Source organism: Halichoerus grypus, chromosome 15, assembly GCF_964656455.1.
Source record: "Halichoerus grypus chromosome 15, mHalGry1.hap1.1, whole genome shotgun sequence".
Taxonomy (NCBI): domain Eukaryota; kingdom Metazoa; phylum Chordata; class Mammalia; order Carnivora; family Phocidae; genus Halichoerus; species Halichoerus grypus.
In genome coordinates, this window is record NC_135726.1 from 26,086,010 (window position 1) to 26,110,664 (window position 24,655).

Consider the following 24,655-nt stretch of genomic DNA (forward strand, 5'->3'; position numbering starts at 1 on the left):
CCCAGCACTGTCTGCACACAGAACTCAGGGCCATCCCAGCCCCTGACCTGGACAACTCGCTGTTCATACGCCACCATCCCTAGCTGGCGAAGTCTCCGACGAGCATGCGGTTGGCCCAGTCCATCCGGCCAGGTGTCTGCCAGGTGTCCATCCTGCCAGGCAGCGGGCCAGGGCCGTGACGCTCCACCAGGGGCATGTCCAAGGCGGGTGTCAGGGGAGGTGAAGGTGGGCTTGTTCCCTGCAGTTCCTACCCTTGGGGTGAGAGGTCATGGCCGCCCCCCTGCCGCTCTGTTCATGCGTTTCCTTCTCGTGCAGGGTGATCAGGACCACGGCTTACCTGCTCTACAGCCTACACCTGAACTCATGTCTGTATTACTGGGCATCAGCCTATGAGGGCATCGGCTCCACTCACTGGGTTTACGATGGCGTGGGAAACAGGTGAGCCACACTCTTCCTCCTGGGGCTGTGATTCCCTGAGAGTCCCAGAAAGACATGCCATTGCTGCCATGTTGTTGAGGCTGTCTTGCTCCCGAGGAACCACTGACATGAGGAAGTTTGAGGACCGTGTCTCTGTGTCCTCACTGAGCTAACCTTTCCTGAGCCCCCGCCATGTGCCAGGCACAGAGGGGCACAGACAGGAACAAGACTTGCTAGAAAGATCCTTTCAGCCTCCTAAAGCCTAGTAGAGTTGGCACCTTCGCTTCCCATGTGCCTCTACTCCTCTCTCCCATGGACACGGCCAAGTGGGAAGGAGGCCAGAACCACCTCTCAGCATAGCTCCCTGGGCATCACTAGCCACGCGGGAGCTGGAAAACAAGGTGAAACCTGCTTGCCAACCCAGACAGCTGCCATACGTTGTGGACATGCTCGAGTAAGGACAATGACAATGGTATTACTACTGATCATAGCAGCAAGCACTTAGAGCAGAGAACGCTTATTCTGTACTAGCCCTGCTTTAACTACTTAACACAGTAACTTTATCCTTCCAGTCATCACTCGAGATAGGCACTATCATCATTCCCGTCGTATAGAGGAGGTAACAGATGGGAAGTCACTTCCCAGGGTCACACAGTTAGCTCATAAGTTCCAGAGCTGGGATTTGAACCCAGGGCTGCATTCTTAACCAGCATAAGCTCTGCCTGGTGCTGGAGAGGCGTGGGGAAGGTGGCACTGGACAGTCAATTCCAAAAAGCCACCTTTGATTTTGGCCTTGGTCGGTGGAGAGAAGGGGCAGAGAAAGCTGTGGGGGAGGGAGCAGCCGGAAGAAAGGCGCAGAGTTGTAAAATGGCAGAGTCAGGGCTCTGGGAGCCATCTTGGATGGTGGCGGGGACTATCCGATACGGTGGCGCTAGCCACAGGGGGCCACCAAGTGCTTGAAACGCAGCGTGACTGAGATGTGAAATACAGGTTCAGAAGATATGAAGAAACATGTCAACTGCCTTATTACTGACGCCTAAAATACTGGTTACGTGTTGAAATGATATTAATGTTGATATTTTGGGTCACTAAAAAAATGATTGTTTTTGAGATTAATTTCACCTGTTTCTTTTGACTTTGCGAAAATGTAGCAACTAGAAGATTTTAAATTACGTAGGTGGGTCGCATCGTATTTTTATGGGATAACAGCGTTGTTCTAGGCAATGGGGAGCCAGGACGGGGTTCTTTTTTGCTGTTCTTTGTTTCATATCTATTTATTCTGATTACTGAAGAAGTATCAGAAACAGTCTTCACTATATTTCTTTGCTTCTAAGATGCAGTTCCTTCTATGACACATTGAGTCAATGCAGCTTTTTGGAAAAAAAAAAAGAAATATTAACAATAAATGGACACATAGATTGTAAGATCCATCCCAATGTTAGAAATGTGAAAATGTGGAAAAATATGTCACCCACAGGGATATAGAATAACATGATATCGTGCATATTTGCCCATCATTAATTTTTTTTAAAAAACCACGATACTGATGCCCTCCCCATGCAGAGAGGCCAGTGTTTATTTAATTATGGCCTCATCCCTGGGCACTGAAGGGTCTCCAGTTCCTCAGTCCGACGTGTGACACTGCAGTGAACATCTTTGTATCTGAATCTTTGTCCTCTGGCCTGATTGTTTCCTCACGATAAATTCCTAAAGGGGGATGGCCTGGCCAAGGATATGAACATTTTTAAGATTTTAAAAAAATTTAAAAAATTATTATTCTTATCATTAGTACACTATTTTTTTAGAGCAGTTCCAGGTTTCCAGAAGAGTCGGTGGGAAAGTGCAGGATGTTCCCGTAGGCTGCCATAGTTTTAAAGGTCGGATGGATATGGAAAGATAACCCAGCTCCCCTCTGACCTCTTGCCTCCAAACCTTGGAAGCAGGAAGATGACAGGACCCAGAGGGGTCTCAGAAAGATGACTCTGCTGGTGATGGTTGAGGGGAGGAGGGCCTGGGGGGACGGGGCGGGGGGGGGGGAAGCCGAGGAACCAGTTATGGGGAGCAACAGACAAAGGGTTGGTGTGGTCAGGGGGAGGGAGGGCAGTGCGGGAAGGGCAGCAGAAGCACCTGGGGTCCAGGTCAGAGGTGTGAGCCTGGAGAGCCAGGGCATAGGCTTCAGGGACAGGAGTCCTGGGAAGGGAAGAACTTGCTCTGTGACCTTGGCTGAGGCCCTTCCCCTTTCTGAGACTTAGTTTCTCCTCTACAACCTGAGCATAGTATTACATTCAGATTTCTTGCGAGGAATGAGAAACTCATGTATGTAGCATGTGGACAGGAGTCAGTGACCATTTCCTAGCTATGGTCATTCTTATGGGGAAGCCAGCGTACCAGGAGAGGGGTTCCTAAGCTGGGATCCAGAGATGGATGGGGGTCCCACCACCACCCTCCTGGAAATTGGAGCTAAATTTTGAGGACATGCTGGCTTCCCTAAGGAGAAGGTTTCTAGCTTTCCTTAGATTCTCAAAGAGGTTTGTGCCCCAACAAGCTGAGAACCCTGGTCCCAGGACTGGGCCTGGCACACCCATCACGGGCAGGCCTGCGGTGGAAGGGCAAGCAGGGAAGGGGAGGACAGGGACTTCCTTCTGCAGCGACTTGGAAGGGGGACGCTGTCTTAGCAGTCCTATTCTTCTCCAGATGAAAATCCTACAGGGAACCCCCAATATGTGCAAAAAAGCACAAAGAGTGAAGGATCCATCCAGAAGTCCAATATCACGGGTAATAATCACTTTCAAAATAGTGACCATTTGTTGAGTGTCTGCTCTGGCCCAGGGGCTTGAGGACCCAAGTTCCCACATATCTGGGTCCCTCATCCTGTTCTGCTTCTGCCTGGCCTGGAGCATGCGGGGTGTCCCCACAGGCCCAGTAGCGTGGAAGACACGAGGACTTCAGGGAGGACCCTAAGACGTGCCATGCTAATAGAATATCTCCAACCAGAAAGAGTTTGGGGGAAGGTTTGGGGACATTGTTCCTGTCCCCTTTCTGTTGGGGGTCCAGGAGCACCCACTCTGCTCCCAGACAGAGCTCAGCTCAGTCCCTGCTTAGGGCTGCTTTGCACGCCCTCTGGTGGCCAGGAACAGCATGATGGGGGTCTTTATGGGGGAGGCCCATGTTGTCCTGTTTCTATGCACCAGGTGGGAATGAGGTGCAGGGTGGTCCAGCGCCCAGCCCCAGGCCCCCCAGCTAGTAGTCAGGGGCAGAGCCCCAACAACCTCTGCCTCCCCCCCCAGTGCTCTCTGCACGATTTCTTGCTTGTCCCCACTAGATGGTGAGCTTCTTGAGGACACAGGTGAGTCTGTTGTTCCCTAACTGCAGACATGTGGCAGGTACCAGCGACAGAGAAGGTGGTGGCTGACATTGACTGAGAGCCCGTCATGTGCCAGGCGTTCTTCTAGGACCTCATTTTGTCCTCACGATCCCCCATGAAGGATGTGCTACTGCCATGTCCATTTTAGGAGAAAGAAGCCAAGACTTGCTGAGATTAGTAATTTGTCCACGTTAGGCGGTGAATAAGTGGCAGAGCTGAGCGTGAGCCCAGGCAGTCCCATCTAGAGCCCATGTTCTAACTATGACTCTGCATAAATAGCGGTGAACAGAGCCCAGGCGAGGACCCGTTTGGGGTCGTCCCCAGACTAGATGATTTGCCAGCCGGATGATGGTCTTGATTTTGGAGCTGAGCAAGGACCTCAGAAGTGCGGGTGTATCAGGACACTGGGGCCAGCGCAGGCTCTGGACGCCTCCTGCGTGCCCAGGTGGGAAGACAGGAAGGCACAGGAAAGCCCGCTGGGATTGTCCTGTCGTTGAGCCCTGGTGACCTCACTCATTGCTGACCCCTGGGAGGGCCCAGCCTCAAGGTGTGAACAGATGTATGAGGGACTCTTACTTCTCTGTGATAATGAGATGAGCTCGGGGCATTTCCTGTGCCCATGCCTCCCTTCCCTGGTTCCTGCGCCCATGGAACGACATTACCAACTGTGGGTGACAACTCAGAGAAGCAGATGACAGACTGAATTCTAATCCCAGCTCTGGACCTGGCCCACTGGTGACCATGAGTGCTTCTTTTGCCTTCTGGGGCCTCAGTTTCCCTGTCTGGGCAAGGGATGGGCAAGGGAGAGGGTCAGAAAACGTAGTCCTCGAGATGTCTTCCAAGTTCAATGTCACTCTTGCTTTCCATGAACCAACATGGTGGGATGACAAAGGGAAGTTAGTGGAAATTGAAAGAATATTGAGGGAGCCCAGACATCAGAAGTCAGAAGACCCTGGGCTTCCCTCCTGCCAAGTCTTTCTAGCAATCTCCTGGAGCCTCGGTTTCCACATCTGTAAATGGAGGTGACAACATGTCTCTGCATCTATGAATACAGTCTGCAGACCGCATGCTCTGTGGGTGGGAGGCTGTTTTCCTTGCACGTAGAAACAGATGTGCATATTGCACATCTGTTAGAGCGGGCCACCCAGGCTCAGCGGGGGGGGCCTTTGCTGACTGAGGTCTCTTTCCTATTCCCTCTCTAGTTACATTCGCTGTTACTACTGGGCTGTGAAGACCCTCATCACCATTGGTGGGCTGCCTGACCCCAGAACGGTCTTTGAAATCATCTTCCAGGGGCTGAACTATTTCATGGGTGTCTTCGCTTTCTCTGTGATGATCGGACAGGTAGCTGGGTCACTAGTCTGACTTGCCACCCACCGGCCTGCAGGACCCCCTCCCTCCCACTGCTGCCAGAAATGTCATCATCTGTGGCCATTCATTTTGGACTAAGTCCAGGAAACACCACGGGACCTGGACTCAGGAGCCTGGAGCTCTGGGACCTGCTAGGTGAAGGGGATGGGGGTGGAGGTCTAGGTCCCATTCTTTTCTACGGTTGCTTCCACTGGAAAGGTTGGTCCCTTTGGGATGTCTTTGGAGAGCTGGGCTGAATGGCTTTCTGCAAAGGCTGGGGATTTGGGCTGTTCCCTCGGAGAGAAACCCCTGGGGATGTCTAATGTGCAGGGGTACGTCTCCTATTCTAATCAGTGCATGAAGCCACGGTCAGGGGGCTTCAGAATTGGGTCCTGCCCTGAGGAGCAGTACACCGGGTTCACATTTCCTGCAGTGAGGTCAAAGTGGCCTCTGGCACCGAGGGGCCAGGTCGTACCAGAATCAGCCCAGCCCAGCGAGGCATTTCCTCCTAGCGGGTGGCTGCACTCAGCAGCCTCACTCCTCCCGTCCCGTGTCCACCCTGGGGGCAGAATTTCTCCCATCGGCAACCTTCTCTGTGTGTGGACGTGGGTCTCCCTTGCTCCTGATCCCACTTCTCGCATACCTCTGGTCCGAATAGAGTACATGTGCTTGTGACACCCCCCTCCCAACGCCCCACTCTGCCCTTTGACACTTCCTCCTTGCGCCTAGATGAGAGACGTGGTGGGGGCCGCCACAGCTGGGCAGACCTACTACCGCAACTGCATGGACAGCACTGTGAAGTACATGAACTTCTACAAGATCCCCAGGTCCGTGCAGAACCGGGTCAAGACCTGGTACGAGTACACCTGGCAGTCCCAAGGCATGCTGGGTAAGACAGGTGCCACGGCTGCCACCAGCTATCCTCTGGCCCCCTCCTCCCAGGGCCCTGCCTCTGACCCATGTCCCTGAGGTCCTGAGCACTGGGGCCTCTTGGCTGTGGCCCCAACATATTCAAGTGAGGGGCACCCAGGGAGGCCCATGCGGTGCCCCAAGCTGGGCCGTCAGGAGACCCCTGAAGGCTTGAGAGCCTTGTCTTCTGGACACCCTGCCTCCCCTCCCTTCCCCTGCCTTGAAATGCATCCCCATCAGAGATGGAAGTACAGCTGAAATCAGGACAGAAGGAAGACCCTCTCTCTCCTTCTCTTTCCATAGACACACATACACACACACATATATTTAAAGATTTTATTTATTTATTTGAGAGAGAGAGAGAACACAAGCAGGAGAGTGGCAGGCAGAGGGAGAAGCAGGCTCCCCACTGAGCAAGGAGCCCGATGTGGGACTCGATCCCAGGACCCTGGGATCATGACGTGAGCCGAAGGCAGACGCTTAACCGACTGAGCCACCCACGTGCCCATACACATAAAGTTTTTGTAAATTTGTTGATGTTATGCTTTTCTTCTGAAATTCTTTGGCCGCAACAGTGCGTTTAACTCCCCACTGTTTCTGCTTTCTTGTCAATGATGGGGTGCGCTCAGTAATTCCTGCGAAGTGGGAGAATCTTACCTGTGCACTGTTTTCAAATGTAGTGACGTTTTCCTGAATTCTAAATGGAACCCTTAATGAAATGTGAATATGCTACTTATATGTTAATTAAGTCACAATTTCCGCCCCCCCCCCCGCCCCAGTCTCTCTCTTTTTTTTATCTTTGGGAGCTAGTACTTTTGTTTTCAGAACTTAGACATCATTCCGGGGGCCCCTGACAAGCCGGGGGCCACTGGCACTGTGTCTTAGGACCCCTCAATGCTCTCAGCTAATTCAAGGGCCCGCCTGCTTCCAGGGGTTCCCTCTGGCCCCGAAGAAGCCACACTTGAGCTCCAAGTTCTCCTGAGCTGAGGGGGTTTCACAACTGTGGACAGCCGAGGGGTCGAGGTGTCCTTGGTATCCTCTGCTGGCTCACTCACTCTGTACAAGGCATGGTCCCCCGTCCATCACCTCATTCCGTTCCAGGAACAGACCTGTGACATCTGAATCATTGCCCCCTTCCACAGAGGCACAATGAAGGACCAGAGAGGGCTTCCACCTGCCCAGGGTCGTGCAGATCCACACTTGAGCCCATAAACGATTGTGGTGCAGTGGGAGAGGCATTGGGAGTGGGGGTCAAGTTAGTGCATTTCCTGTCCCTAGTACCGACATTCATTCCATGCCAGGCTCTCTGCTGGGCACTGCAGACCCCATCACGGACAAAACAGACTCAGCCCCTGCTATTCTGGGACAGGCCCTGGAGCCCCATGGCCCGGGTGGGATACTGACTCCATTCCTCTTGGGCTATGAGGCTATGGGCAAGTCCCTGCCCTCCCGAGCCTCCCTTTCCGTAAAGTGGGCATTATAGTAGTGGGCACCTGTCGGGTTGTTGGGAGGATTTAATACAACCGTCTTTGTAAAGCGCTCTGTAAAAACAGTGTTCGATATACTCTAGTCCCTGCTAACATTCTGAGAGCGTGAGAAGCGCGGACTAGCACGAACAAACCATTGCCATAAGGGGTGTGATCAGCACAGAGACTGCCGAACCTAATAGCTGGTGTGCGGGTCTCAAAGGAAGGCTTCTTGGAGGAGGTGACATTAGTACTGGGTTCTGAAGCATGGGTAGAAGTTAACCAGGGAAGTACACGAGGGTGTTCCCTGGCAGAGGGAATAGCATCCGAAAAGCCCGGAGTGGGGGACTCTCGCAATACAGCGTGGCTCTGGAGGGACAGAAGAGTGGTGCGGCCAGGGCCCCGTGTGTGCGTGTGTAGGGGTGGGGGGTGGAGGCCGGGATGTGCCTCTGATCATTGTCAGCGTCTCCTTTGCAGACGAGTCAGAATTGATGGTGCAGCTTCCAGACAAGATGCGTTTGGACCTCGCCATCGACGTGAACTATAACATCGTCAGCAAAGTGGCTCTCTTCCAGGTACAGCCCACCCAGCACCCCTGCCCCCGGGGTTCTGGGGACCCCCAAGCCCCCACCCTCCTCTAAACGGGCATTCTTTCCCCCTCCTCTTGGGGACAGGGCTGTGACCGACAGTTGATCTTTGACATGCTGAAGAGGCTCCGTTCTGTCGTCTACCTGCCCAACGACTACGTGTGCAAGAAGGTGGGTGGCCCCAGGCAGCTGCAAGGCCGTCTGGGATTTGCAGCGCACCTGCCGGCCAGGAGCTGGGCTGAAGCGGGTGCCTCTGAAGGCCCAGGGAGAGCAGACTTGCTGAGGAGGGAGAGGAGATGCTGCCCCCGTGAGCTGCCCCCAGGGCTCCCGGCTTGTTTGGCACGAGGAGCTTTGTCCAGCTCCAGGCATTGCACTCGGGTGCGCATCAGGCTTTGCTCCCTTGACATAGGACCAGGGGAGCCAGGGTGAGGAGCCCCACCTTCCAGAAGAGGAAAGTGAGGAGCCTCGCGAGAGGTGGGGCCTTGACTGTGTTGCTGGAACTGTTTCCAGGGTCTTGGTCTTCCTATCAGGAAAATGGAGCGGAGGAAGGGCTGGGATAGGTCAGAGGTTGCAAACCGATGGCCTTCGCATAGGGGCCAGCCCGTGCACTGTTTCGTGGTTTTTTAGGTGTTTTTCTTTTTTTCCTAATCTTAAAAAAAATGTTGAAGTAGTCCCCCACCTTTAAAAATTTGAAGGTTTCACGTAAAAATCCAGGTTTCTGGTTGAAAACAGAGCTCCACTTTCCCAAATAGCAAGAGTGGGTGGAGAAGGGGCTGCCCCTGAAGGGGGACGTCGCCCTCCCTCCTGATGCCACAGGCCCCACCCCTCCCCACTGCCCCATACCAGACTCCCTTCAGTCTTTAAACTGCCCATCTGATCCTGGAAAACATTTGCATTTGAACCTGGGGCTACAAAGTGTCGAGGGCCCTTTCTGCTCCCATTCCCTGGGACTCAAGGTGAGACCAGGGTCACCTGGAGTGAGTGGTTTGGGCGGAACGTCAAGAACTCAGATTTCAGTCCCCTTGTTACTGAGCTGTTGAGGCTGGGTGTGTGTATAGGGGTGAAAATAATGCCCAAGCAACCCCTGTGAGACTCAGGAAAGTTCAGCCCAAGAAGGCCCCCATCTCCAAGTTGTATGCTATATAGCAGTGAAGTTTCTGGAAGCAGAGAGCCCAGAGAAGTGGGGAAACAAGGCTACAGATGGTTGAAAACTTAAAGCTGCAGTCCTAGAGGCCAACAGGGGTTTAGGAGCAATAGAATGATTTGTCTGACACTGGGGCTTTTTCCTCGCTGTGCAGCCTTGGGGCAGTGGCTTGCCCTCTCTGAGTCTCTTCTCATGGGTAAAGTCGGGATGTTGCTGGTACTTCCTCATGGGGTGGTTGTGAAAACTGAATCAGCTGTGCCTACAGAGTCAGGTGCCATTGTTGCTGTTACTATCCCTGGGGGTACGTAGAACTTGCTGGCAAATGAGGAAGACTGGACCAGGTGGTGGGAGTTGGCAGGGGGATGTTGAAGTGAGCACTTGATGAGCAACTGTGAATGGCGCCCTCTGCTGTCCAGTTTTGCTCAGCGATGATCTTGCTGAGACACCCTTGGGACGCCCCCCGCCGCCCACCCCAAGGCTGCTTAGTGAGGCAAGGGTGAGCTCTCTAGACCCTTCAGCCCCGTGTCAAATTGGACAGAGAAACAGGGGCATGGAACTTTCTTCCTGTTTGTTAAGAAGCTCATGCCTGTGTGAGGTGCCCAGGAAACGTTTGTCGAATGAATCCAGTGTCATCAATTTACCTATCCTTGCTCTTTCTCCTTTTAAACATGCCAGATATGGGGCGCCTGGGTGGCTCAGTTGGTTAAGCGGCTGCCTTTGGCTCAGGTCATGATCCCAGGGTCCTGGGATTCAGTCCCTGCATTGGGCTCCTTGCTCGGGGCTCTTTGCTTAGTGGGGAGCCTGCTTCTCCCTCTCCCTCTGCCTGCCACTCCCCCTGCTTGTGCTCTCTCTCTCTCACTATCTCTCAGTCTGTGTCAAATAGATAAATAAAATCTTAAAAAAAAAAAACAACATAAACATGCCAGATGTGATGGACAGGGAGCCGGGGGCTTGTGAGGGCACGAGGATTGGAAGGTGCATGGCAGACTGGGTATTTTTTTTCTTTCTCTTTTTCTTTTTTAAAAGATTTTATTTATTTATTTAAAATTTTTTATTTATTTTATTTATTTTTAAAAGAAAGAGTGAGAGAGAGGGCATGAGCAAGGGGCAGAGGGAGAGGGAGAAGCAGACTCCCCGCTGAGCAGGAGTGAGATGTGGGGCTCAGTCCCAGGGCCCTGGGATCATGACCTGAGCCGAAGGCAGACGCTTAACTGACTGAGCCACCCAGGCGCCCCAGACTGGGTATTTCTGATTGCAGTCCAAAGCAAGCCATTCATGCATGCATGCATGCATGCATTCATTCGTTCGTTTGCTTTAACTTGGGATTAAGACCATTGCATTAGTCTGCTGCAGCTGCTCTGACAAAGGACCAGAGACTGGGTGGCTTAAGCACCAGAAATGCATTGTCTCTCAGTTCTGGAGGCTGGAAGTCCAAGATCAAGGTGTTGGTAGGGTTGGTTCCTTCTCGGGGCTGTGAGGGAAGGATCTGCTCCTCTCTCCTTGGTGTATGGATGGCTGTCCTCTCCCTGTGTCACTTCATCTCGTCTTCTCGGTATGCCCGTCTCTGTGTCCAAATGTCCCTTTAATAGGGACACCAGTCATACTGGATTAGGGGCTCACCCAACTCCAGTACGACCTCATCTTAATTTAACGAATGACATCTACGGTGACCCTATTTCCAAAGAAGGTCACATTCTGAGCACCTAGGGGTGAGGACTTCAACATATGGGTTTGGGAGGGACAGCATTCAACCCACAGCAACCATGAGGTCTGGAACCAGACTGTCTGGGCTCAAATCCCTGCTCTCCCGTGGCCTAGCTTTGCGACCTCGGGCCAAGAGTTCCTACCCCAGAGCTGTGGAGGATTAAGCAGGCCCAGCACTTAGAGCAATGCCTCGCACAGAAAAATGTCGCACAACAGCTGGACTTCATTATCGACGTTGTCACCACTCCTGTTTCAGCTAGCAAACGCTTAGCTCCCGAAGTGACATGCGCTAGGCACAGGTACCAATTTATTGTATGAACCATTGTTAATTTTGTCCATGCCCCCGGCCCTCCATTGGCGTGTATAGTTGGGAATTTCCAGAATGCCATTACAGCTGTGCCTTCTAGCTTACCTAGTACTTTCTTCTCCATCACACCACTAACTCCCCACAGAATCCTGTCAGTTAGGCAGGCCAGGGGTGGCCACTCTCCCCAATCCACAGATGGGGAGACTGAGGCCCCAGAGGGGAAGTGACAGCTCCACACCACACACCGTGTCAGTGGTGGGGCTGGACACCAGCCCAGGTTCCTCTGAGCTGCACCAGCAGCCTCCGGGCCCAGCCCTGCCACCTTTGTGGTCACTTTTGGCGATGGCAGGGGGCTCACCCCTTCTCTGTTTCAGGGGGAGATAGGCCGAGAGATGTACATCATCCAGGCGGGACAGGTGCAGGTCTTGGGTGGCCCCGACGGGAAGACTGTGCTGGTGACGCTGAAGCCTGGATCTGTGTTTGGAGAAATAAGGTCAGGGGAGAGCTGGGGTGAAATGAGCGGACCTGGGCCCAAGCTGGGGGGGAGGTGGCCAGTGGGGGAGGGGACAACCTCATCCTCAAGGGCCCTTTGGTGGGTCTGAGTAAGCCTCTGTGGATGCTGACATATGCAGGGTGGGCCCCGGCTCTCACCCGTGTGGGGCCGCCACTGTGCTCTGGGCAAGGGGTGGAAAGGGACATTTTAGTGGGATCCCAACCCCAGCCTGCCAGCTCTCACCTCCTCCCTTCCCTGCCCCAGCTTGCTGGCTGTTGGGGGCGGGAATCGGCGCACGGCCAATGTGGTTGCCCACGGGTTTACCAACCTCTTCATTCTGGACAAGAAGGACCTCAGTGAAATTTTGGTGCATTATCCAGAGTCTCAGAAGTTACTCCGGAAGAAGGCCAGGTACATTTTTTTATTTAAAAAAAAAAAATCCACATATATGTCAGTGCACATTTCTTAAGGACTAAACCTTTATCTTATCTACCATAGTACCTTTATCACAATCAGGAAATTCAGTATTGAAATGATGCTATTATTCCCAGTCCGTCTTCAAATTTGGCCAGTTGTCCCAATCATGCCTTTTATAGCCTTTCCTGTCTTCTTTTCCACTCCTGGATCCAGTGTCGGACCCCCTGTTTCATTACATAGCCTCGTATCTTCAGTCTCCTTGGATCTGGGATGGCGCCTCAGCCTTTTTCTATCTTCAGTGACTTGGATTTCTTTGAAGAGGACTGGCCGGTTATTTTGTAGAATGTCCCTTCACTTAGGGTTAGCTGATGTTCTGATGTTTTCTCATGATTACCTTCAGGTTCTGCATGGGGGCAGGAATTTCTCAGAAGTGATGTTGGGGGGGCGCCTGGCTGGCTCCGTTGGTAGGGCATGCAACTCGTTATCTCAGGGTTGTGAGTTCAAGCCCCATGTTGGGCATGGAGCCTAGTTTTTAAAAAAAAGTGATGTTGTGTTCTTCTTAGTACAGCGTACCGAGAGGCACGGGATGCTGGCTTCTCCTAGGATTGATGATTTTCCCTTTGATCACTTGGTTTAGGTTTTTGCATGCTGAAGTTAACATTTTTCTCCTTGTAATTAATAAGTAATAAGCAGGGAGTCAGTCTGAGGCTATCTAGACCTCCTGTTTCCCATCAAACTTTCACTTGCTATGTTCAGCATCCACTGAGGGCTCCTTGCTAAATCAGTGATTGCCATCATGGTTGCAAAATGGTGATTTTTCTGATTTCATCATGCCTTCTACATTTATTAGGAGCATTCTACTGTGAGGAAGAGCTTTCTCTTCTCTCCCATGTATTTGTTTATTCATTTATCTATATCAATGTGGATTTGTTTTGTTCCATAATAATGTTATAATCATTATTTTGATGCTCAAATTGTTCCAGATTTAGCCAGCAGGGACCTCTTTAGGCTGGCCCTGTAGCTCTTTGTTATGTACCCAGACCATTTTAGCACTTCCTTGCTTACAAGCACAATAAGATGCTCCAGGCTCATCTTGTGTCTTTCCTGCCACATCCCTGGGAATGGCCGTTTCTCCAAGGAGCCCGATTCCTTGCAGGTGGGAATGGTTTTTAGAAACCAACATCTGAGCACTATGTGTGCTCATGGCTACTAGGGTGCTATTAGGCTCCCAAGTGGACAGAGCTGGGAAACACACCTGCATGCCCCTCTATATATACAAATGCAAATATACATATATACACTCATATAAGTATATATATCTCAACATCTATTTTTTCCATCTGTATCTATCTAACAATTTCAGTCTAATACCACAGAGTTCTTTCAAATCTTCTCCTTTTCCCTATTTTGTAAATTCCTTCTCCAACACTGAGAGATTTGGATCTCTTTGCCCTCATTGCATTCACTCATTTATTCAGTCCTACAATACAGACAAAGCAATTTCAGAATTGCTATCCCAAAGCACTGGGGTGGTGGGGAAGCCTTCTCAGCAGAATTTAATATTTGGTGCTGTTCTTTTTGTCTTTAGCCTAAGTACCTATGAGGTAAGTGTGTGTTCAGAGTCAATTGGATTTGTTTTCTTTTGCCTCCCTTGAGTGTGGTTGTTTGTTCATTTGAAATGTACCCAGGCTCGTGTGTTTTGGTTTGCACTCCATTTTTTTAATGATTCCTCCTGCCTCAATCCTTGTTGATTTTTTGTTGTTTTGAATATGTCATGCATTAACATGGTACCAAAAGTCATAATGCAACAGAATGGTGTGCCCGGAGAAGTGTCCCAGCTTCCCCCACTTGTTACCCCCGGCTCTACAAGAGCCCAGTCTCATTAGTTTCTGCTGCTTCCTTAATGTGTTTCCTTTTGCAAAAATAGGCAGATCGGTGAATATTTTATTTTCCCTGTCTTACACAAAACGTAGCATACTGTAGATTTTCTTTTGCACTTTGCTTTTTTTCACATGACAACCAGTCCTGGAAAACATTCTCTCTCAGTCCATAGACCCATCAGTTTCCTCATTCCTCTGACAGTTGCAGAGTGTTCCTGTGAATGGGCAGTTAGATTTCTAATATTTTGCAATTATAAACAGTGCCACAGCGAATAACCTTGTGCATCTGTATTTTGTACTGTTGAAGAGTGGGTAACTTTTTAGAGAAGCAGGCTTTTGCTTTCTGACCCTTAGGATCAGGTTTCAAGCTGAGTGACAGAGGCAGCATGGTTGTGGTAGAAAAAGCACAACAGGCTCGGGAAGCTGATGGGGCTCACACCCTATCTGTGTGAGGTACTGGCTGTGTGGCTTTGGAAAAGTTACTTAACTTCTCTGGTCTCAGTTTTCTGCAATTCTGTAAAATAAGGGTATTTTAACCCCTTACTTTGTTGTTGGGAAAATTAAATAAAATAGCGTGTGTGTGAATGTCTCCAGCAGGGTACCGGCAGGTGGGAGAGCTCAATGAATATTCACAATCATAATTGTTCCTCTTTATCCGTTAAATCCTCTCTGTAATTTTCCCACTGGATGAAGCCTTTTAAATCTACATATCTGGATTTTCCTCCATGCCTTTTACCCCATATTCCTATCTTCTACCTCATTCTATGAAATGACACCATAAATAAACTGCACAGAGAGAGGTCATGATAAAGGGCACAAACTTACAACATCCGCTCATCGCGCACAATCATTTATTGAGTACATAGTTCTAGGCCCCAGGGACACAGCAGGGACCAAATAAAGCTGGCATTCTAATAGGGGAGGCTGACTGTGGAGAGATGAATGATTCTGTGATGTGTCAGCTGGGGACAGGGCTACAAGGAAACAAAAAGCCACATTGAGGAGACGGAGGTGATGGAGGGAGTTCCTTGAGAGAGGTTGGTCAGGAAAAGCCATTCTTAGGATGTGGCATTTCAGCTGAGACCTGCACAGAATGAAAGAGTGAGTGGGACTGCTTGCAGGGAAGAGCATTCCAGCCAGAGGGAACAGCAGGTGGAAAGGCTCTGTGGGGGAGTAGGCTCAGTGTGTGTGTGCAGACCAGCCAGAAAATAAGTGTAGCTTGATTTGGGATGGGAGAAGTCAAGGGGATGAGAGTGGGCAGGGCCTTGTAGGTAAAGCCTTGCAGTGACTTTGGGTTTTGCTCTGAGGGTGATGGAAGCTATGTAGGGTTTTACACAGACTGGTGACTTGAGGTGACTTAGGTTTTCACAGGATCCCTTTGGCAACCCCAGGTGAGTGGATGCTGTGTTGAGGTTAGAGCATAATACACACAGGATGCTGGGGTCCCCTGAGGAAGGAAGCTGCCCCATAACTCAACTTACCTGTTTGCTCTTAAGGAAGCTACTGGGCCCTTCCAAAGACTGGTCTGTTCTGAACTTCTCCCACAAACTCTGCCCACTTCCCCTGACTCTCCCGAGGAGCAGGGAAGTATTGTCAATCCTCATGATTCACATAGTTACAATTCTGTATCTGCAATTCACCTACTCACTAAAATGTATTTGGAACCCCCAAATCAGCACTCCTGGGCATCCCCAGTAATTCGCGGACGTGCACAGAGACAGCAGTGGGAAGTTTGAGTTGCCCTAAGTGCACGTTCCCAGCAGAAGTTGACCAAGGTGACGCTCCACTTTATTGTTTCAGCTCAGAAGCATCTGAACACTTGTCAACAAGAATCTGTTCGTGGTCTATTTAGTACCGCATTTTTCACATTTCTGTGATTGTCACTGGCGATTTCCCTATTTAAAATGGCCCCGAAGTGTGGTGCTGAGGTGCTGTGTACGTTCCCGAGGGCCAGGAGGCTGGAATGTCCCTTACAGAGAAGACATGTGGCTTAGATAAGCTTCGCTCAGGCATGACTCATAGAGCTGTGGGTCGTGAGTTCGATGTCAATGAATCAACTGTATATTAAATCAGATGTCTTTAAACAGAAACACACACAAGTATTGATCAGCAGCTGAAATGTTGTCAATGAGAGGCTCACCAGAAACCTAACTGTATTTCCGCCAGAAGCAATGGTTTCGGTACTCACTAATTCAGTATTTGCAGGGACTCCATAGAACGACACTACCACGAATACTGAGAATTGACTGTTCCTGTCTGAGAGCACGGGCCAGTTTTCCCTGCCCTCCCTTCCTCCCCCTGCATGAGGAGCAAGGCCCAAGAAAGCCACGCTTGTAGCCACCACCCACTCCTTTGGCTAGGTTAGGTGACGGGTTGGCAAATCAGCTAGGATCCCGCCGAGGCTGCTGACCATGCTCGGTGAGCCGGTGGCCAGGCGCTGGAGAAGGTGAGGAAAGAGGAGGAGCCCCCGGGTCCTGCAGCACAGAGGCCCTGAGGCCAGCGCTCTAGCATGATTCATCAGAGAGCCAGGTTCCCTGGACAGGCAAGCTTCAGGACAGAGGCAGGGAAATATGCGGGAGCTCTGCCCATCAAAGGGAAGACGTGGTCTGAGAACCACAGGGCCTGGGGACGTCTGAGCTGGTGAAAGCCACGTGTGGGATTCTGTCTCAACTCCTCACTTTACAGATGGGGGATCTGGGGCCCCAGAGACGTGAAGGGCTCAGCTCTCTGTCTTGGCCACTCCAAGAAATGGGGCAAAAAGGTTCCACGCGTGCCACTCTCTTCAGGGATGAACGTGTGATCCTGCTTATAGGAAACCACGTCATCTGAAAGTGAGGCTGGATTTCCTGAATCTGGAAATGTCCCAGAAGCCAGCATAATGTTTCAGAAGAGGGATGGCCATTAGTCATCAGCCAAGGTCCCACAGAATTCTTTTGTGTCATTTTTGTACCACGCTGAGCCTTCCCACAGACTGTCATGCTGTGAATTATGGACTGAATAACACAGGTGATGGTGCCAGGCATGAAGAGGCCTCTGATGAATTATCATGTTTGTGCTCTCCTGGGGGAGGCCCAGCCAGAAAATGCAAGTCTTGGCCAATTAATATCAATATGCACAATTTAAATCCATTGCCTCTGATTAGATAAGCAGCCAATAATGTCCTCATTTTTAAACAAACAAGTTTTGTTGGAGCCCTGATGAATGAATTTGCCAATTAGGAGTCTAGGCCCACTAGACTGCAGACGAAATTCATTTGTTCTTGAGCCAAACCACGCATCACATATCTGTAGCATGAACAATTCACTATCAAAGGCTGGGGCTCTGTCTGATGGAAGATTCTAGCCTCATTTACAGAGCAGGGTAGCATACTGCCTTTAGATCTGAGTTTTAATTCTGCACCCACCACTTCCTAACTGTGTAACCTTGGGAAAATTACTTACCCCTTCTGGTCTTCCATATCTTTATTTGAAATGAGGGAGAAAAATAGGGGCCTCCCTCTAAGGATTCTGTGGGATTTAAATGACAAAGTGTGTATCGGTTGTCTGTTGCATAATAATATTACTACATGTTAGGTAGCTTCTATGGGTCAAAAGTCTGGGATGGCTTAGGTCTGCTCCAAAGCCATCATCAAGGTGCTGGCCAGAGCTGAGTCTCATCTCAAGTCTCCCCTGGGGAAGGACCTGCTTCCAAGGTCACGTGGTGGTCACCCGAATTCAGTTCCCTATGGTTGTAGGACTGGGGGCCTCCATTCCCAACTAACTGTTGACTGGTGGCTGCCCTTGGTTCTTGCGGCATGGGCCTCCCCCAACATGGCCCCTGGCTGCATGAAAGCCAGGAAGGGAGAGTCTCCTTGCAAGACAGAGATCACAATCCCATGTGACATGTTCACAAAGGGGATAGCTCATCACCCTTGCTGTATTCTACTGGTCGAAAGCAAGTCACACGTCCCCCTCACCCCTGAGGGGAGAGGATCACACGGAGGCACAGACACTAGGAAGAGGGACCCCCAGGGGCCACCAGACTGCCTGTAAAGGACCGAGCCCAAGGCCTGACACGTATAGACACTCATTAAGTGTTGACAGAGGTGATGGTGAGGATAGTGACATGACAAGAAAGCAAAAGGAAGAGAAGAAAAGCTTTGGGTCTTTTTTCATCTGGGCATCCCGTTTCTGAGTCCATCTGTTATAGTATCATTCAGTATTTCCTGTGTGACCTCACAGAAGTGACTCAACCCCTCTGAGCCTCCGTTCCCTCCTCTATAAGGGTCCAGACAGTAAGACCCATGTCATTGGGGTTGTTCCGATCCGTCACTGAGATGCTGTGCATAAAGCACCCAACGCTGTGCTTGCTCCCAGCCTGTTAGCCAGAACGACCACCCCCCGCACGCAGCTCCAGCAGAGGGTCCTCCACAGACGGGCCTCTCTTCTCTCCCAGAGCACGCTTGTGACGTGCATGGGCGCTGCTTTCTTTCAGGCAAATGCTGAGAAATAACAACAAGCCCAGGGAGCCGAAGAGCGTGCTCATCCTGCCCCCCCGGACAGGCACGCCCAAGCTCTTCAATGCCACCCTGGCCGTAGCAGGAAAGGTGGGCGGCAAGGGGACCAAAGCCGGCAAGCTTGCCCACCTGAGGGCCCGGCTCAAGGAGCTCGCTGTGCTGGAGGCAGCTGCGAGGGAGCAACGATTGCTGGAACAGGTAACGCGATGGGGAACCGGCCCCCCCTCATTTCAACTTCATGCCAGAGCCCGGACTGCGCACTTTTCATTGCAGGGAATGTCTCCCCCTCCTTCCTATCAGTCGGGACGCCTTTGGTGGCAAGTGACAAATGCAGGTCACCGTGCCAGCTCAAGTTAGCTTAAGGGAACAGGGAATCGATTGGGCCAAGTAGCTGCAAAGTCCAGGCAAGGCTGGATCCAAAAGCTCAGATATTGCCAGTGGGACTCGTTTTGCCGTCCTGTCATGTCCGCTTCCCTCGAGGATGGCTTCAGATCGCAAGAGCACTAGGACTGCCGCCTCCTGGTTTAGCAACTCCCACCGGAAGCCCCTCTTGCCCCGTGATTCCAGCAAAAGTCCCAGGGCTCGCTGTCATTGGACAGAATCGGATCTCGTGTCACTTCCGGAGCCATTCACTGTGGAGCCCTGGGAGAGGCCAGGCTCCCATGCCCGTCCCTGGGCTGAGGGGGGCCAGTCCCCCGAGGGGAGTCCCTGCTGTTGCAGGGGTGGGAGCAGTGCGCGTGGGCAGGGAAGGTCTCTCCCCAGATGGCCGTGATGTTCTCATATTTAATCTTTGTGTCTGGGACAATTTAGGAGATTTGAAGAGAAAAAACCCTGCCGGCCGGCACAGTGCCAACTGTCCCCACCCTCGGAAATCTGAAGGGAATTTTAAAATTAGTTCTGGGACTCTTTTCTGTGACTAATGCCAAAAATGCCAATTAGAATGATTGCACTAATTATGACTATTCATGACTGTCCTTCAGGGAGGCTGCTAGGAAGGGGGGCGGTGAGTAGGCAGGAGCTCAGTGGCAGGGAGGGTGCTGCAGCCTACACGACAGAATTCACAGGAGCCCAGGGAACTCAGTCTCAATCCAGGCTGGTGTCAGAGTCCAGGGGACCCATCTGATCGTTTGACATCTGGAGTCTGGGAGGTGACATCAAAGCTACCCAGGGTTCCAAGATATTCTCAAGATACAGCCACCCGTGGCCCCAGACAGAGGACAGACAGGATTGCCTGGCTCACCAAGTGCCAGGGTCAAGGTCGAGCCAGCAAGTTGGGGTCTTTAGTGCCGGCTGCTACATGGGAATAAGCATACATGAACTCCAAGACTGTTCTCAGGACGGTGAAAGGCTTTATCTGAAACGGGGCTTATTTCTCCTGAGTATTAGCTCTCCACCCAGGCAGCTTGGAGAGGTGAATTAAATTTGCATGAGAGTTCTAATAAAAAGCAATTTCAGAACAATCAGGGCAGAATGGCAGAGTGCAAGGAGCTCTGAAATAACAATCCAAAGACACGGGTCTAAACCCCAGCTCTGTCACGGCCAGCTCTGTGACCTGGGGAAGCTCCTCATGCTTTCTGAGACCCAGATTACTCATGGTTGCCCCATGGGGCTGTAGAGATGAAGCAGGATACCTTGGATATCTTTTTAAAAGCCTTTTGAACTTGGCAAAGCCCTGACCAACCTCCCCATGATTCTTCTGGTTCTGTTCATAGCAGGATGCTTCTGGAAGTCCCATATGGGCACCTGCCCTGGAAGTGTGTTGTCAGAGTTTAGGACAGACAGGGAAAGGCAGAACAGGTGCACCAGGACATGCAGGAACACAGAAACAGAGGGAGGGACAGGTCCCCAGAGCTGCCCTGGGTTCTATGAGTGGGGTTCCCCACCCCACTTCCCTTCCTTCAACACCCTATGATTTGAGCAAACTTCAGGGGGTCTTTGTTCCTCAGAAGCATGCTGACCGCTCTCATTTTAAATTCACTACCACTATCTCAAGTGGGTCTCGGATAGTTATGGACCATTCAGATCTCCTCCTCTGGGGGCCACTCCCTCCCATTTATGTCCAGGCAGAGGTGGGTCAGACAGGGCAGGACAGGCCACGGGTATCCACGAAGGCTTGGGTTTTTACTGATACACAGACTACAGCCAGTGTCCACAGGAACCCAGAAGCCTGGAGGCTGGAAGTCCCCACCAAGTCCACAAACAGGGGGGCTCAGCCCAGCCGAATGCCAGTGGTACCCTGCCCATTCTCCTGGGGCATGGGGGTGGGCGTGGCGGTCTCCACCTTTGAGACCTTCCAGAAAGGGCGCCAGGCTGCTTCTGCCATCTCAGCCTTTGTCTTGTTTGCTTAGAATGTTTCTATTCACCCAGGAGCATCCAGCCCTGGTATCGGGGTGGACGGGCCAGCCCGGGTGGACCCGGCAGCTGGCTCAGCTTTGCAAAGTCCTCGCTGGCGCCCCCTCCTGGTCACAGCCGCTCCTCTCTCCATAGCTCAGGGGCAGGCTTGAACCTGCAACTTCACTTGGTTTCTAGCCCCGCCAATCAACGGAGACGGAAAATATCCACCAAATCCAACCCTAAACTTTTAATCCCTAAACTTCCCCAAAATATACTCTGTTTCTACCGAATAATCCTGATGCCGCTCCGATCCCCCACTTCCCATCCGTTAGATTGCACTCCTGGGCCCTCTGCCATCCTCCTCCTTGGGGGTCCGAGAAAGGGAATGGGAAGGTGTTCAAGACCCCTCCAAGATCTCTCAGACGTTCTTTGCCTCACCAATCCCCCTTTGCGGATTTCAGGCCAAGAGCTCGCAAGACACTGCGGGAGAGGCGGGCCCGGCCGCCCCGGAGCAGCCCGCATCGCCGGAGCCCCCGGCCCCGCGCTCTCCGCCACCTGCCTCCCCTGGGAAGCCCGAGGAAGGCGGGGAGGGGGAGGCCAGGCCCGAGGAGCCCTCGATGCGGATCTGCATGAGCCCGGGCCCGGATCCCGGTGAGCAGATCCTGTCGGTGGAGATCCCGAAGGAGAAGAAGGAGGCCGAGTGAGGCGGCCCCCAGCGCGCCACTCCCGGCAGGGCGGGTGCAGGCGCGTCCTCCCCGCGCCCCAGGCCGGTCCCCAGCCCCGCGCCGGCTTGCGCAGGCCCAGACTCCCCGGGGAACAGAGAGTCTGTCATTCCTGCCCCCCGGCATCGGCTTCTGCCGGGGCTGGTCTTCAAGTCTACAAATGTAGTGTTCCTGTCCCCAAGTTCCCACCGTCATCTGAGAACCCTACCTCTCCCAACTATGATTTTTAAGAACAAAATTCTTTTCTGTTTTAAAAGTTTATAGGCAGAGCAGAGAACGGGGCTCCAACACCTGGGAAGCTCTGTTGGCCGCTAAAGGGTTATTACTGGATGTTTGAATTTCATCTCCCACATTTCAAGGATAGAAAACTTGCTAGCAGATGGGGCACCTGGCTGGCTCAGTCCCACGGGGAATACGACTCTTGATTGCAGGGTCCTGAGTGCAAGCCCCACGTTCGGTGTAGAGATTACTTTTTTAAAAAACCTTGTCAGCCAAAAGGACAGTTGTGCTGTTCATCTGACTAAATGGGAATTACGGCTCACCTGACCTGATGGTCCATGCCCGGCAGTCGCATTAGGGATCTTGGGCTGGTTGGGGTGGTTAGCAAGGATCTTCCCCAGGCTGGATTCAGTTCCGAGTCCGATGCCAGTCAGTATCTCAGAACAGATAAAATGGAAGTGGGCTTACTGGCCACGGTAACTGTGAGCGATTCTGGGCACCCCTACGGGTCCCTCAGGTCTGGTCTGCAGGGCTTGATGTTTGCTTGCTTTTGACACCCTTGCTATAGAGATGATGGTAGCAACTTCCATTACTCCTAGGAGACAGAAATCACCGCTGACACCACTGACATTCCTGAAGGTTCTCCAGATCAAGTCATGTTGCTGTAATGATTCAAGATAAAAGGGGGGTGGGGTGGGGAGGAGTCATTCAGTCACTGAATATTGGGAGGATTTTATTTGCATACCTATTGGCTCTTGGGGCAGTGGGTGATTAACAACAAAAACTAGTGTTGGACTATTTGTTTCCACCAGCAACAATGAACACAAAAGGCCCGGAATTCCAATAGATACTGCCCACTTTATATAAAATCACAGGACCTTGTGCGCGGCAACAGGGGCCTTTGAGGGCTTGCAAATGTTGTGTATTTGTCCATCAGACTAAAAGCAGAACATTCATTCCCCCTGTGAAAAAATGACACAATATGGGAGTTGCCAGGCTGCTCTAAACATTTCCAAATCCCAGGGTAATAGATTTATCTAGTTGATGACATGCCACATGATCTGAGTAATCACCACATTGAATATAATGATGAGCGGCACGATTATAGCCGTTTAAAAAGCTTTTATTAATTTACTTTAATAGCTAATAACATATTTTCATGGGTACAAAAGGCTACCCAGTTAAAATGATCTCTCCTACCCCTGGTGGCCAACGTCCGTGGTCCCCTTCCTGGAAGCAAACCACTACATCAGTTCCTTGTACCCTTCCTTTTTTCTTCTTTTTTTTTTTTTCTTTTCACAAATAGTAACATACTAGAGCTGCTGTTGTTTTGCATTTGATTTAATTTGAAGATCCTCCCTTAGTACATCAAGGGCGTGCTAATTTTTCATGCCTGCAATCTGGTCCATTGTATGCAAAGACCATAATGTTGAATTGCTCTCCACGGACAGGCATTTGCAATGTTTCCAATCTCATGCTGTTAAAAAAAAAATAATAATAATGCTGCAATACACAAAAATCTTATACATAATTTCATACAGTAAGCACTGTTTTTAAATAGGGGAAGTCTGGAAGTTTGGGCTAATTTTTGTCTTCACCATCCCCATTTAGCATACTCATATTTGCACTACGTATTCTAAGATCCAAGCATAGAGAATGCTTCCATCTTTAGCCAAGGATTTCAGATATATCAATAAAGTTCATGTATTACCCTGCAGTAGATGGCAAAATATTTCAAAGGCACCTTTACTGTGAGATCCTATTTTATAAGGAATCTTTTTTTTTATATGAACACACTCATTCTTTTAGATGTCAACCCTTGAATATATACTGCTTATTATATGAAGCGAGAGATTCTTGAGGTTCCCAAGAATTGTCCCAGAAAGAAAATTGATTTTGAAATGAGATTAGCGGTGTCTTAATTTCACTGTGATATTTCATTAAACTTGATGCTTTCATGAAAGTTGGACTGTAGATAAATTGAATTTGAGGCTAGCGTTATTCTCCAAATAGAATTGGACTGGTTTGTCACCAAGGTATGAACGGTGCAGCTCAGAAGACTAATTTTGCAGCTGAAACAGAATCTTTATTTATGTGTTTGAATCTGTACCGATTTCAAATGTCTCCACGTTTCCTGTACTGTGGTAGAAAATGAATAGCAAACTATTTTTTTTAACTATATAAATATTTTAAATAAGATTAAAACCAAGAAGCTGTGTAACATTTCATTATCAAAATGTGTTTGGCTACCTGGAATATTTTCATCTGTTTTCTTAGCAAACATGAACACTGTTCTTAGATGCTGGCTTTCATCCTATTACAATGCATTTTAATTAAAGTGTTTAGACAAATGTTCCTGGCTTGTGGATTCATTTCAGAAATTGACCATGTGTGACAGACCCTTTGGTGAGGAAAACTAAGTTTGTTTCCTGGTTCAGGCTCCTCTTATCTGCAAGTGACGTCCTTGGGGCTGTCATCCATCCTGCATTCCTGTTGCTGGAAGGACATCCTTGTGGCACACCTCTCCATGGGCCCTGGGACTCGAAGACCCTCAAAAACAGCCCCCTTATGTCTGGTCAAACCCTATTGGTCTCACCAAGCCAACTGCTTATGATGACCCAACTCCATTAGACTTGTCCAATGATGTAGTGTGCTGATGAACATGGACTCTGGATTCAGACTGCCCAGCTTCCAATCCTAGCTTGACCATGGACCACAGATGACCATGAACCTCTCTGAGCCCCAACAACCTCATCTAGAAGACCCAGATGATACACTGCACTGCCCATGGCCACAGTGATGATCAAATAATAGACAGGCATCGCCAGGTCTGAATGGGCATGAGGG

General features: G+C 50.6%; 1 protein-coding gene across 6 annotated transcripts in view; it reads left to right on the forward strand.

The window, feature by feature from the left end:
- Positions 1-24,159, forward strand: part of CNGB1 (cyclic nucleotide gated channel subunit beta 1) — an 82,702-nt gene extending 58,543 nt beyond the window's left edge. For all 6 annotated transcript variants that reach the window (XM_078062853.1, XM_078062854.1, XM_078062855.1 and 3 more), the window contains 9 exons: positions 316-438; positions 4,984-5,125; positions 5,861-6,020; positions 7,984-8,081; positions 8,181-8,264; positions 11,623-11,741; positions 12,006-12,152; positions 18,512-18,731; positions 21,329-24,159. In XM_078062853.1, coding sequence (XP_077918979.1) covers positions 316-438; positions 4,984-5,125; positions 5,861-6,020; positions 7,984-8,081; positions 8,181-8,264; positions 11,623-11,741; positions 12,006-12,152; positions 18,512-18,731; positions 21,329-21,571 — 1,336 coding nt within the window. In that variant the 3' untranslated portion in view covers positions 21,572-24,159. The remainder of the gene's footprint in view (positions 1-315; positions 439-4,983; positions 5,126-5,860; positions 6,021-7,983; positions 8,082-8,180; positions 8,265-11,622; positions 11,742-12,005; positions 12,153-18,511; positions 18,732-21,328) is intronic.
- The last annotated feature ends 496 nt before the right edge of the window (positions 24,160-24,655 follow it).